The following is a 13,125-nucleotide window of genomic DNA, read 5'->3' on the forward strand; positions in this document are numbered from 1 at the left end:
GGTGGCGGCACCTATAGTACCAGCACTTGGAGAGACTGAGGCAGGAGCTTGCTTGAGCCCACGAGTTTGAGACCAGCCTGGGCAACATAGTGAGACCCCCATCTCTACAAAAAATTAAAAAGAAAACTAGCCAGGTGTGGTGGTACACACCTGTGGTCCCAGCTAACCCAGGAGGCTGAGGTGGGAGGATCTCTTGGGCCCAGGAGTTCAAAACCAACACCAGAGATGCGGGTCAGAGAGTGGGCTGGTAGGAGGGGACCTGGCCAGGCCTGCAGGAGGGTCCCAGTGTGAAGGATTAATCCTGGGAGCACTGAAGAATCGTAGGCAGGATTGAGACATCAGGTTTTAGTTCTAGAAGGATCTCTCTGGCTGTACCTTGGAGAACAGATGGGAGTGGAAAGACCAGAAGCCAGGGGAGCAGTGGGAAGCTAGTGTGGCAGTAAGGGGAGAGATGGCATGGGCCTGACCCGAGGCCGTCCCTGCGGAGGTGAGCTGGAGGTGGGCTGGGCAGTAAGAGGAGGGCGCAGACACGGTCCCACACTGGTGCAGGCGGCAGGCATCTGGACCAACGCCTTTCCCATCAGGAAACCCCCAGGAGGAGCAATTTGCTAGCTCACTGGCATACAACATTCATTTTCCCTAGGCATGTAGTTAGAATGTTCTACTGAGACCTGAAGCGCTCTTTTATTGCTAAAGCACTGTGCTCCTGTTACAGAGAAGTGGTAGAGTAGTTGGCACCTGTCAATTACGTCTGAGCCTCATTCACACCTGTTTGTTGAACATCAGGGCACTGGCATAAATACTTACTGTCCCAATTGGTGACAGTAAAGGTTCAGAACTCTTGAGACTTCATGGTAAATAAGAAGCCACACCTTTGCACTTCAAACTGTGTGTGAAACCCTGTCCCGGGGTAAATAAGAAGCCACAGCTTTGCACTTCAAACTGTGTGTGAAACCCCGTCCCGGGGCTTTCAGCAATTCACAGCTTTTTTGCAGTGAAAAACAGCGGCCCACCCACTGCCCCTCGAGGGCCTCCTTTCTGAGCAGTGGTGATCTGAGTTGCTGGTGGGCCTTGGTCTCAAACTCCCGGGCTCAAGCGATCCTCTCCCCTTGGCCTACCAAAGTACTGGGATTACAGGCATGAGCCACTGCGCCCGGCTTTGAAACCAGCATTTCTTTAGTACCTATGAGGCCTGCTCAGAGTCGGTGCTCAAAAAGATGTACTGAACGAACATGGGCTTTAACGCCCAGGCTGGAGTGCAGTGGCACGTTCTCCTAGCCCACAGTGGGGCTGGCAGGGAGTCATTGAAGTGAGCTGCCCTCCTCCCGTTCACCTGCCTGGTGTTTATGTCACAAGACTGCCCTAGTGGAGGACCCTCCAGGTTGAGGTTAGGGGTTGGAAACCACAGCTGAACCTCACCATGGAGAGTGGGTCTCCATGGAGGCCTTGGCCACTGGTGCAGCATCAGCGTGGGACACGTGGTGGTCAGCATCCGGTCTCCAGCCGTGGTAGACGTTCCTGGCCTCCTTCCTGCAGTCACTGACATGGGGTTACCTCTGGGAGTTGAGATGTTCACTGTAATTGCTGGGGGTGGGGAAGCAGGGCTCAGCCCATCCTCGGCTCTGGGGCTGCTTTGTTCCTCAGGGGACTTGCTCATCTCTGGTGTCCTCAAGCCTGAATTTTAATGGCCATGCAAGCAGAGAACAAGAGACAAAACCTGGGGCCAAGAAAGGGGTGGAAGATTGGATCAGAGACTCCCCCCGCAGCCCATCTAAAACCAGGGACTTCAAAGGCCACACTCTGAAAGTGTAAACTGGGGGGATGTGGAAAGGAGTCTGCCCTTAAAGAGGAGACGGTGAGGGTTCCCTCTTGTTGGTTCCAGAGGGAGAAGAAAATGAGCCTCCCAAGAGATTCCTAACCACAGTCATCTCTCCACAGGTCTGGGGCTGTGTTTCACGCCAGTCCCCCCAGCCCTCTCCCCACACCTCCCCCCCGCAGGCTGCAGCTGGCCCATCCCTCTCTGTGTCCTTCCCATGGTGCCTCACCATGTTTTATGAGTCAAATTGTTCAGACTTTAGAGGCCTGGAAGTAGCTGTCTGCATCCTGTATTTACATCCCAATCAGGGGCACTGAGATTAGAGGAACACTTTTTTTTTTTTTTTTTTTTTTGAGATGGAGTCTTGCTTGCCCTGTGACCCAGGCTGGAGTGCAGTGGTGTGAGCTCACTGCACCCTCCCCATCCTGGGTTCAAGCAATTCTCATGCCTCAGTCCACTGTGTAGCTGGGACTACAGGTGCACACCCCATACCCAGCTAATTTTTGTATTTTTAGTACAGACAGGGTTTCACCATGTTGACCAGGCTGGTCTCAAACCCCTGACCTCAAGTGATCTGTCTACCTCAACCTCCCAAAGTGCTGGGAGGGATGGGCAGGGGCAGAGGAGAGATGGGCAGGGGTTGGGGGCCCTGTGGAACTTCCTCTAGGATGAGGTGACCTCGTGGACCCCTGGTTCCAGCTGCCCCTCCCCAAATCACCCAGTGAGGAATGTGACACCAGCCCAGGGAGCAGAACAGCCTCCTTCACCTTCCCCAGAGACGTGAAGCCCCCCTGGGTCTCAGGGTGGAAACAGTCTCTGTATTTGTTGGCTTGACTCTAACAGGAAGAATTCCTGAGACACAGTGTCGCTGGCTGCTTGCTACCTCCCAGGTGACTGCTGAAGGGAGGCAGAGTTTAACTTGATGCCGGCTAAGAGTCATTTTCCCCGAAAAAGGTCTTCCACTTTGAGAGGAGGAGGATGTGAGGTGTGCCTGGGGCCACACATGCCAGGGACCTTCATGACAATGTCCTGGATACCGTCTCCAGGTGGCAGGCATCGGCTTGTGTGAGCTCCATGGCCACCAGTCCCCTTGCTGGGCAACTGTTTTCTGCCATCGTAGTCCGGGTTACCACCGATATGCAAGCAGTACCCTCCTCGCCCCCATGTTTCTAGCATCTACTCTGGTTTCTCAGCAAAGGACAGAGAATAGGCAAGAAACAACAAGAAAGATCTCCCGGGACAGTGCTCAGGCTCGGCGAGGGGCCGTTCTCATGGTGAGGCAGACAACAAAAGTAGAGTGAGGACTCCCGGTAGCTCTGCCTCTGCAGGGACACAGGAGGAGACGGGAGCCCGGCAGTAATCACAGGGAAGTGATGTCTCAGGGCAGCCACCGCTCTTGCGTCTGGGGTTCCGGATCTAGAAACACAGCTACAGGTGGTTGAACAGGGGTCTTCAGGAAGATGCCAGAGCCTCAAAACCAGTGTCACCATGCGCCGACCCGGCACAGGGCCCCCTTCTTCCTGCCTCAGCTGCCAACAATGGGCTACACGTCTCAGCTCCTGAAACGAATTCATCCCAGCTGCCGATCAGCCTCTGTTTCCCTATTCCTTCCTTTCACTGCCATGAGGCCTGTTTTTAGGGAATTCTCCTGTTTCGTGGATGTCTCACCACACAAACCACCTCAACGCTTCGTTTTTTGAGTTTTCTATTTTTTTCGACGCCCTCAGGACAGAAATCCTAAATAACTACGTGAGCAGAAAGTTGCGTGAAAGTAACGAGGTGAAGCCAAAAGTGATAGAAGTCTGACCACCGTGACCGCCAACAGACAGGCCACAGAGAGACTGTCCGTGAACTTGGAAACTGCAAATGCAACTGCTCCACAGAAATTTTGCAGTCAGGCCTGGCTCGGGGGCTCACACCTGTAACCCCAGCACTTTGGGAGGCTGAGGCGGGCAGATCACTTGAGATCGGGAGTTCGAGACCAGCCTGGCCAACAGGGTGAAACCCTGTCTCTGCTAAAAATACAAAAATTAGCTGGGCATGGTGGCGCACATCTGTAATCTCAGCTACTCAGGTGGCTGAGATGGGAAAATCACTTGAACCTGGGAGATGGAGGTTGCAGTGAGCCAGAATCACACTGCTGTGCGACAGGGTGAGCCTCCATCTCAAAAAAAAAGAGAAAGAAAGAAATTATGCAATCAGAGATCGAAATCATCAACAGCTAGATCCCTTCTTTTGTGAACCGTCACCCTGTGATGAGATGGTATCCGCTCTGAACAGTTAAAGCCTGCTTGAAACCCATGTAGGCTCCCAGGGACACCTTATAACCAGGTGCCCAGGACTTCCCCAGCTCTGGCTGTTCCAGAACACTTTGGAGCCAGCTTCTCCACTAGGCTAAGAAATAGGTTTCCTAGCCCAAGAGACCAGAAGAAATATATCCAAATACATCTTATTCCAGGCAGTCTTAGATATTTTGTGCCCAAGAGTTGAACTGACCAGCAAGGGAGGCGTAAGCTCTTCAGTGATGTGACGTGATTATCAGAAACACTTGGCGTGACCCATCTGGAAATAAACTGCGAAAAATCTTTTTTGTTGAAGAAGACATTTTTCTGTAGTCTTAATAGTTGATTAGGCTCGGTGCAGTGGCTCACACCTGTAATCCCAGCTCTTTGGGAGGCCAAGGCAGGTGAATCACCTGAGGTCAGGAGTTTAAGACCAGCCTGACCAGCATGGCAAAACCCTGTCTCTACAAAAAATACAAAAATGAGCCGGGCATGGCAGTGCGTGTCTGTAATCGCAGCTACTCGGAAGACTGAAGCGGGAGAATCACTTGAACCCGGGAGGCGGAGGTTGCAGTTAACTGAGATCGCACAACTGCATTCCAGCCTGGGCAACAAAGTGAGATTCCAATCTCAGAAAAAAAAAAAAAAAACAGTTGATTAGTTAACATGAACCAGCAATCACGTCCATAGTCCTGGACATACAGGTCACCTTGCCACTTTCCTGATGGCTGGTTCTAGATTCAATGTGGATGAGAGATAGTGATAGAGGTGACCTGTTTGGGCCTAGACAGACCCAGCCAGGCACCACGTGATTTCAACTGAATGTAATTCCAAGAGCTCCTGGAGAGGCAAGGCAGATGGCCACCAGCACCACCGTGGGCAGACGGAACTGCCATTAGAAATATCCTAAATTGGCTGGGCATGGTGGCTCACGCCTGTAATCCCAGTATTTTGGGAGGCCAAGGCAGGCAGATCATCTGAGGTCAGGAGTTCAAGACCAGCCTGGCCAACATGTGAAACCCCCATCGCTACTCAAAACACAAAAATTAGCCAGGCATGGTGGGCACCTGTAATCCCAGCTACTCAGGAGGCTGAAGCAGGAGAATCGCTTGCACCCAGGAGGTGGAGGCTGCAGTGAGCCAAGATCATGCAACTGCGCTCCAGCCAGGGTGACAGAGTGAGACTCCGTCTCAAAAAAAAAAAAAAAATCGTAGTCTGTCTGTATGCAGGGCAAATAGATTCCATGCTGTTGCCACAGAATTGCTTAAACCTGCCAAAGCCACTCCTCCTAGAACTAGATTAATCAGCCAGTTCCAGCGCAGGCCAACTTCTTGTCTGTCTGAGTCCTTTCTCAGCAATTATTAGCCACACGCTGCCATGCCACAAAACAGGAAAACACACGATGGAGATGCTGCTTGGCCAGGCTTTTCTGATTGAATGTTTCTAGTAGCGGAATGTAAGTCTGGGAGGAAGAAGCAGAACTTTGCCTCAGCCCACACGTCCCATGTCATTCGCCACCGTCTCCTACCTGTCTTAGAACTGCCTCAGTCCTAAGAATTAAACCGGCACAAGGCCATTCACAAACGACCTCTGCCTGAGTTCTGTGTCCCGGGCACTTCCGTGGCTGGGGACCATGTTCCCATTTTAGAGATGGGTAGGCGGCAGCTCAGTGAGTTTGGGTAACTTGCCCTGGTTTGTCTTTTCCCAGACACCCTGTCGGGTGGGGGGCACGGGGGTGACCTGTCCTCGTCATCCAGTGGGAAATCCCCATTTGCTGTCTAGGGGTGGTGGTTTCCTTGTTCAGGAATTTCAGGCAAATGTTGGAAAAGTCCACTCATTTGTCCCGCAGCCCCCCGCACTGGTCTGTGCCATCCTCCTGCCTGTGTCCTCGGATTGGTCTGGTTGGCTGAAAATGCCAGGATCAGCATTCAAAACACTTTGTCCAGGGAAGGGTTAAATATGTTGAAATAAGCCCAGCCCTTACAAAAGCGGTGGCATTTACATCCTGTACGTTTATGGAAATCCTTGCTGAAGAAAAACAACCACAACATTGTTTGTGCGTGTTTTTAGGAAGAGAATGGCCAAAGTGTCTTTAATTCACTGTTTACCCGTGAGAATTACTCCCAGGAGTAATCCCGCAATAAAATCTTCTTGGTCTATGAGAATAGAAAGAAATTGAATCAAAAGACTCGATTTCCACTTGTATTTATTCAGTCTGGGAAATTCAGTGGGCCGGAGTATTAGTATCAGCAGGGGATTCCTTTGCTCCTAGCGTTAAATTACTGTCATAATCGCTCAATTATTTCTTCCTTGTACTGTTTAAAATAAAAATCCATCACATTCTGTGTTTTTTTTCCTAGCATTTATTAGGTTGAGTGTTTAGGAAAATCAATTATAGTCAGTCAGGCATGAATTGATGAATGTTCTTGTAATAATTGTCAGTTGTTAAACTTAATGTACTTTCTCTTTCACCCCTTTTCATTTCCTTCAGAGGGCAGAGGTGGCTCAGAGAGAGGCGGAGACCTTAAGGGAACAGCTCTCATCCGCCAATCACTCCCTCCAGCTGGCCTCACAGATCCAGAAGGCACCAGACGTGGTGGGTAGCCCCGGCCCCGTGGGGGACTGTCCCCGCCTGGCCTCTGCACCTTCGAGTTACAGCCGCTTGCCCCTTTTTTGTTTTCAGCGTCTCTTTTCGGGAATCACGTTTTAACCAGTACTGCTTTCTGGGTGGGGTTTGCTTTGACCAACTGGGGGCCGGAGCTTGTTAAAGTCGAAGGAAAAGCTTTGCTAACTGTGCGTGGCTGGGCTGAGACCAGCATGGCGTCCACCCAGGGCCAAGGTGGAGGCCACGCAGACATAATCCCAGACACAGTCACAGTGCCCCAGCCGGGCCTCGGGGGTGATTGCTGGTGTGCAGGTGGAGACCCAAACCAGGAGCCTCTCCAGAATGACACAGGGAAATGGAGGGTTTCCGCTATGCCCTTGCAAGATGAGGAACAGTTCAGGATGAGCTGGGGGATGGGGATGAGCAGGCAGAGAGGTAATAAGGTAACTTTCTGTACCAGTTTATAGAGCAGGAAGAGTGGGTATGACACCACTTTTTTGCAGCTTGCTTTTTCTGAAATTAGCGCAAATGGCTCTTACCCCAAACATTCCCAGCTCAATCAAGGTGGCTTTGAACTGCTGATTTCCAGACTGTCTTTCAATGCTGTGTAGGGACAAGGGACAGCGTCGGAGCTAAGACCTTGGGTGTTGGAGCCATAGCCCCCAGTGCAGACCCCAGCTCTGCAGTCTGGTGATGGGGACAAGGAGCTTAATGTCCCTGAGTCTCTGTTTCCCCGCCTCTAAACTGCGGGGTTGACGCGGAAGTTATTGTGAGCAAATAACTTAGAGCAAAGCTGGACACGTAATAAGACTAAGTAAACCTTAGCAGTAATTCTAGTTGTAGTTGGCAGTAATTCTAGTTGCAGTTGGCACCATTATCTCTGATCCCCCAGTTTTGGGTGTTTTTTTTTTTTCTTTTATTTAAATTAAGATAAGGTCTCTCTCTGTCACCCAGGCTGGAGTGCAGTGGCGCAATCTCAGCTCACTGCAGCCTCCACCTCCCAGGCTCAAGGGGTCCTCCCAGCTCAACCTCCCGCATAGCTGGGACTGCAGGTGCACACCACCACACCTGGCTGATTTTGGTATTTTTTGTAGAGACTAGGTTTTGTCATGTTGCCCAGGCTGGTCTCAAACTCCTGGACTTAAGAGATCCTCCTGCCTCGGCCTCCCAGAGTGCTGGGATTACGGGCGTGAGCCACCAAGCCCAGCCTGATCCCCCAATTTCTAGCACATGATTTCATCACTAGTTCACTTACAAACCTCAGTTTTCCCATGTATAAAATAGGAATTAAGTGATCCTAAGGCCCCTCTAAGGAGCCCCTCATCCTTAGGCTACAATGAGTACATGTCAGTTGTAGGAGTCCTTTTTATCCAACAGTGACTCCATCGAGCCCTTGCTGTATGCCAGGGCTTGTCATGGACACCTGAAGAACCATAAGGAGTAAGATGAGGCTGGTTGCAGAGAGTAGTCTCGTCAGAAAAACTTGCTCTTGTAATCAATTCATCTGTCAGTTTGACAGTATTATTTCCACCCAGTCTGTGAAACAGGGTACTGTTGTTTCTTTTTTTTTTTTTTTTGAGACAGAGTCTTGCTCTGTCGCCCAGGCTGGAGTGCAGTGCCATGACCTCAGCTCACTGCAACCTCCGCCTTCCGAGTTCGAGCAATTCTCGTGCCTCAGCCTCCCGAGTGGCTGGAGTTGCAGGCGCATACCACCACGCCTGGCTAATTTTTGTATTATTTGTAGAGATGGGGTTTTGCCACGTTGCCCAGGCTGGTCTTGAATTCCTGTCTTCAGGTTATCCACCTCCCAAAGTGCTGGGGTTACAGGTGTGAGCCACTGCGGGATCTCACTCGGTCACCCAGGCTGGAATGCAGTGGAGTGATCATGGCTCACTATAGCCTTTACCTCCTGGACTCAAGCGATCCTCCCACCTCAGCCTCCCAAAGTGCTGGGATTACAGGCATAAGCCTTCATTCCCAGTCCTATTTTTTTATATAGATGAAGAAATAAAAGCTCCATGAATGTAAACACCTTTTCCCAAAGCACAATTTAATGGCTGAGCTAAGACCCAAGTTGGGCCTTCTGGCACCCCAGACTGTGGCTTTTAAATTATTCCCCAGGAATGAATCTAGATCGAGGTATTAGGACTCCCTTCTAAGAATGGATTTTAGGTTTCTTTCTAAAATTAACATTAAATAAAACATCTGTTGCTGGGCGCAGTGGCTCACGCCTGTAATCCCAGCCCTTTGAGAAGCTGAAGCAGGAGGATCACATGAGGCCAGGAGTTTGAGACCAGTCAGGGCAAAATATGGAGACCCCCATCTCTAAAAAAATGTTAAAATTAGCTGGACATGGTGGCATGTGCCTGTAGTCCCAGCTGGCTGACGCAGGAGAATTGCTTGAACCCAAGAGGCAGAGGCTGCAGTGAACTATGATCATGCTACTGTGTTCCAACCTGGGCAACAGAGAAAAATCCTGTCTCCAAAAAAGTAAATATGAGACTGGGTGTGATGGCACACACCTGTAATCCTAGCACTTTGGGAGGCCGAGGTAGGCGGATCACCTGAGGTCAGGAGTTCCCGCCTGGCCAATATGGCGAGACCCTATCTGTACTAAAAATGGAAGAATTAGCTGGGTGTGGTGGCCTGTGCCTGTAATCCCAGCTACTCGGGAGGCTGAGGTAGGAGAATCACTTGAACCTGGGAGACAGAGGTTCTGGTGAGCTGAGATCATGCCACTGCACTCCAGCCTGGGCAACAACAAGAATCCAGCTCAAAAAAAAAAAAAAAGTAGATAGGATTTCTGAATGTAGAGAGTGTTTCTGGATATAGAGAAAAGATTTGCATTGAGCAGGCCATCACGTCCTTCATACTTCATGGACTCTGGAACTTAATTTTAACTGAATGTCCCCTTGGCTCTGTTACGGTTCCTTCCTCTAAGTTTCGGCAAACTGGATGCAGCACTATGGCTGGGGTGGGAGGCAGCCTTCAGGACGGGGTCAGCGGTTCCCCTGGCCCCTGGGGTCCCGCCTGGTTCTGCAAAGGAAGCCGTCCATTCTGATGCGTCTACATGGAGCCCCTGAGCTCAGTGTTTTAGTTGAAAAGAATTCTGGCACTATCCTGGACTGCAGCAACCAAAACATTTCAGAAGGAAATTAATGTTTTTGCAGGTAGAGTCCGTTGTGGATCCTAGGGGCGCTTAAACACTTCATCATCGGTTAAGTGCCGTGTTTACATGGCACCGGTTCAGTCTCCCCAGAGCAGCCCCGTGGGGCTCCCCACGGGCATGTGTTCCCACATAGCCAGTGGGTTCCAGCTGCAGCCAGTTGGGGAGCAAACATAGGAAACTGGGCCAGCGGAAAAATGGTCTGTTGCACTTGGCTGGCAGAATGCAGCAGAGAAACAGTGGAGTCTGTAGATCTAGCAAAGGCCAAAACCCGTCCATTGGGTATCCCAGTGGAATCCCCCATTCTAGAAGGTGAGCGGTCACTGAGTGAGCTGCTGGCCCAAGTTTGCGGCCATGCTGGGCTTTGCATAGTTTTTTTGTTTGTTTGTTTGATTTTAATGAGACGTAGCCCCGCTCTGTCACCCAGGCTGGAGTACAGCGGCGTAATCTGGGCTCACTACAACCTCCACTCCTGGATTTAACCAATTCTCCTGTCTCAGCCTCCCGAATAGCTGGGATTACAGGTGCATGCCACCATACCTGGCTAGTTTTTGTATTTTTGGTAGAGATGAGGTTTCACCATGTTAGTCAGACTGGTCTCAAACTCCTGACCTCAGGTGATCCGCCCACCTCAGCCTCCCAAAGTGCTGGGATTACAGGCATGAGCTACCACACTTAGCCTCCCTAAAGCTTTGAAGGCCACCTCTTCCTCTCTCTGATTTCCTCTCTAGCTTTTGCCCATGTCTCTCCCAGCCATCACCCAATGGACTGACAGGCCGCTGCTTCTCATCCAGGCCCCCTGGATCGCTCCCCAAGCCCCTCTCTGTTTCTTTCTTAGTTCTCCATTGTGTCCTTGTGACGGGACAACTGGGAGTGCCCATTGTGTTGAGATGGAGTGAGCCACAGTTTCAGATAAAGGAAGGATGGGCCGGGCGTGGCAGCTGACACCAATAATCCCAGCACTTTGGGAGGCCGAGGCAGGCGGATCACAAGGTCAGGAGTTCAAGACCAGCCTGGCCAAAATGGTGAAATCCCATCTCTACTAAAACTATAAAAATTTGCCTTTGCCAGGCATGGTGGCATGTGCCTGTAAGCCCAACTACTCAGGAGGCTGAGACAGGAGAATCGCTTGAACCCAGGAGGCGGAGGTTGCAGTGAGCTGAGATGACACCACTGCACTCCAGCCTGGGTAACAGAGCAAGATTCCATCTCAAAACAAAAAAACAGATAAAGGGAGGACGGTCATGTCTGTGTCATTTCCAAGGTCTTACTGCTTTAGTTCATGCGAGACAGCGATGATTTTTGCTATTTTATGAAGGAGGAGTTTGTGGCTTGAGTTCCTGGGAGTTGGCTAATGTGACCAAGCTCTTGTGGCCACGCCCAGCCAGGCCCAGGAGTTGAGCCCTCAACCACCCGCTACCCGGTCCCCACTCTGGGTCCAGCGACAGCACTGCAATCTGTACCTTTGACCCATGTCATTAGGAGCACCTGTCCCAGATACATTAACCTTGACCTGTCCCTCGTGAAACCCACGTTCCCTTGGCTGGTTTTACTGACCCTTTCGTAAAAGCCTTTTAATCAGTGTCTATGGCCAGCACCCCTCAGGGTGGAGGATTAAGATGAGGACGTGTTATAGCATGATTCAACCTGTGCCCAGACTGACCTCCCTACATGTCACTTCTACTGTGTCCCCTCCTTGCTCCAGAGCTGGCAGGGACTCCCCAGGGCTGCCACCACACGTCCAGGCGCCTCTGGCCACCCCTGGCAGCCGTCACTCCTCCAGCCCTACCCTACACTCCTGCCAGCCTCTGCACCTGCCTGCATGTTCCCCGCCCTTTCCCGGCACCCACCCTGAGATGGAGCCCCCCTTCCTTCTGACAAGGTCCCATCAGCCCACCCGAGGCCCACCCATTCCCCCCTCCTGTGGCTCAGCCCCCGTCCTGGTCCTCCTACCCTGGAGGGCTCTTGACGTTGACCCTGCCCGGCGTTATCCAGAGTGGTGCTTTCCAGACTGCCTGTGATGGACAGTTGTGTTTTGTTTTTTAAATTTCCAGTCTGTGGCAGACTGATCGTTTTATATAAAAGACATTTAAAATGTCACCAAAATGCCGAATCGCTATAAAAGTTTCTAAACACTTATTCTCGATTTCTGTAATTGCCTCACTGTGCACCAGCAACAGTTGGCAAATTGGCAACGATCCGTGCAGCTCACACTGCACGGAACAGGCCTGGACAGCCTGTGCCTGGTAAATAAGCTGACAGGAGATGCTTGCTCCAGCCCTCCAGGGCCACGCGCACAGCTGTCAGAGGTCAGGAGAACCGAAACACCTGTTTTACAACCTCATACAAATCAAAGCAGCAGGAAGGAGTACCATCTTTGCACACGAAACTTTACAGACTTAAATGGTAAAGGCCTCATTTTCCCTGAGGGAGATATGAAGCATTATTTCCCTGAGTGATTGCCTATCCCCAAATTTGAAAATCCGTGGCAAACACACAGTGCATGGGATGGCCCAGCTGTGCTTGCCTGCCGGGGCCACGGTGCCACCCTTTCCCCACAATACAGGCAAGATCAGGACATGAAACGGAGCACTTCAGAGGGGGGACAGCAGCAGGGACAGTGGCTTTCTGTGTTACAGCGTGAGCTGCCCCAGGATTCGGCTGTCACAGACGCCATGCAGCTCTGCCCTCTCCACCCCGTCCCCATCTGTCATGCCCAGAATTGTATCTGCCCTGCAGAAAAGATTTCAGAATCTTTCAGGAGCCAGGATTCCTTTTTTTTTTTTCTATGACACAGAGTCTTGCACTGTCACCCAGGCTGGAGATCAGTGGTGCAATCATGGCCTCAACCTCCCCAAGCTCAAGCGATCCTCCCACCCCAGCCTCCTGAGCAGCTGGGACTATAGGCATGCACCACCATGCCTGGCTAATTTTTGTATTTTTTTGTAGAGATGGGTTTTCGCCATGTGGCCCAAGCTGGTCTCGAACTGAGCTCAGGCGATCCATCCACCTCCGCCTCCCAAAGTGCTTGGATTACAGGTGTGAGCCGCGGCACCCGGCCCCATGATTACTTTTAAAGCTTGAAAAAAGTACTACTTGAGTCATTGAGAAGTAGAATTACAGATTTGACTTTTTCCTTTTTTTTTTAAATACCTTAACTTTTTTCTATTTCTACAATGAGCATTTGGTGAGGTTAAGGGATAGGTAGCCAGTTTTTGTTGTTGTTGTTGTTGTTGTTGTTGTTGTTGTTGTTTTT

The 13,125-nt window shown here is 51.0% G+C and overlaps 1 protein-coding gene across 16 annotated transcripts in view; it reads left to right on the top strand.

Moving 5' to 3' along the window:
- CUX1 (cut like homeobox 1) overlaps positions 1 to 13,125 on the top strand; it is a 517,458-nt gene that overhangs the window by 398,296 nt on the left and 106,037 nt on the right. For all 16 annotated transcript variants that reach the window (XM_033192564.1, XM_033192563.1, XM_033192550.1 and 13 more), the window contains one exon: positions 6,590 to 6,694. In XM_033192564.1, coding sequence (XP_033048455.1) covers positions 6,590 to 6,694 — 105 coding nt within the window. The remainder of the gene's footprint in view (positions 1 to 6,589; positions 6,695 to 13,125) is intronic.

The sequence above is a fragment of the Trachypithecus francoisi genome, unplaced genomic scaffold (assembly GCF_009764315.1).
Source record: "Trachypithecus francoisi isolate TF-2019V2 unplaced genomic scaffold, Tfra_2.0 Lachesis_group4, whole genome shotgun sequence".
In the NCBI taxonomy this organism is placed as follows: Eukaryota; Metazoa; Chordata; class Mammalia; order Primates; family Cercopithecidae; genus Trachypithecus; species Trachypithecus francoisi.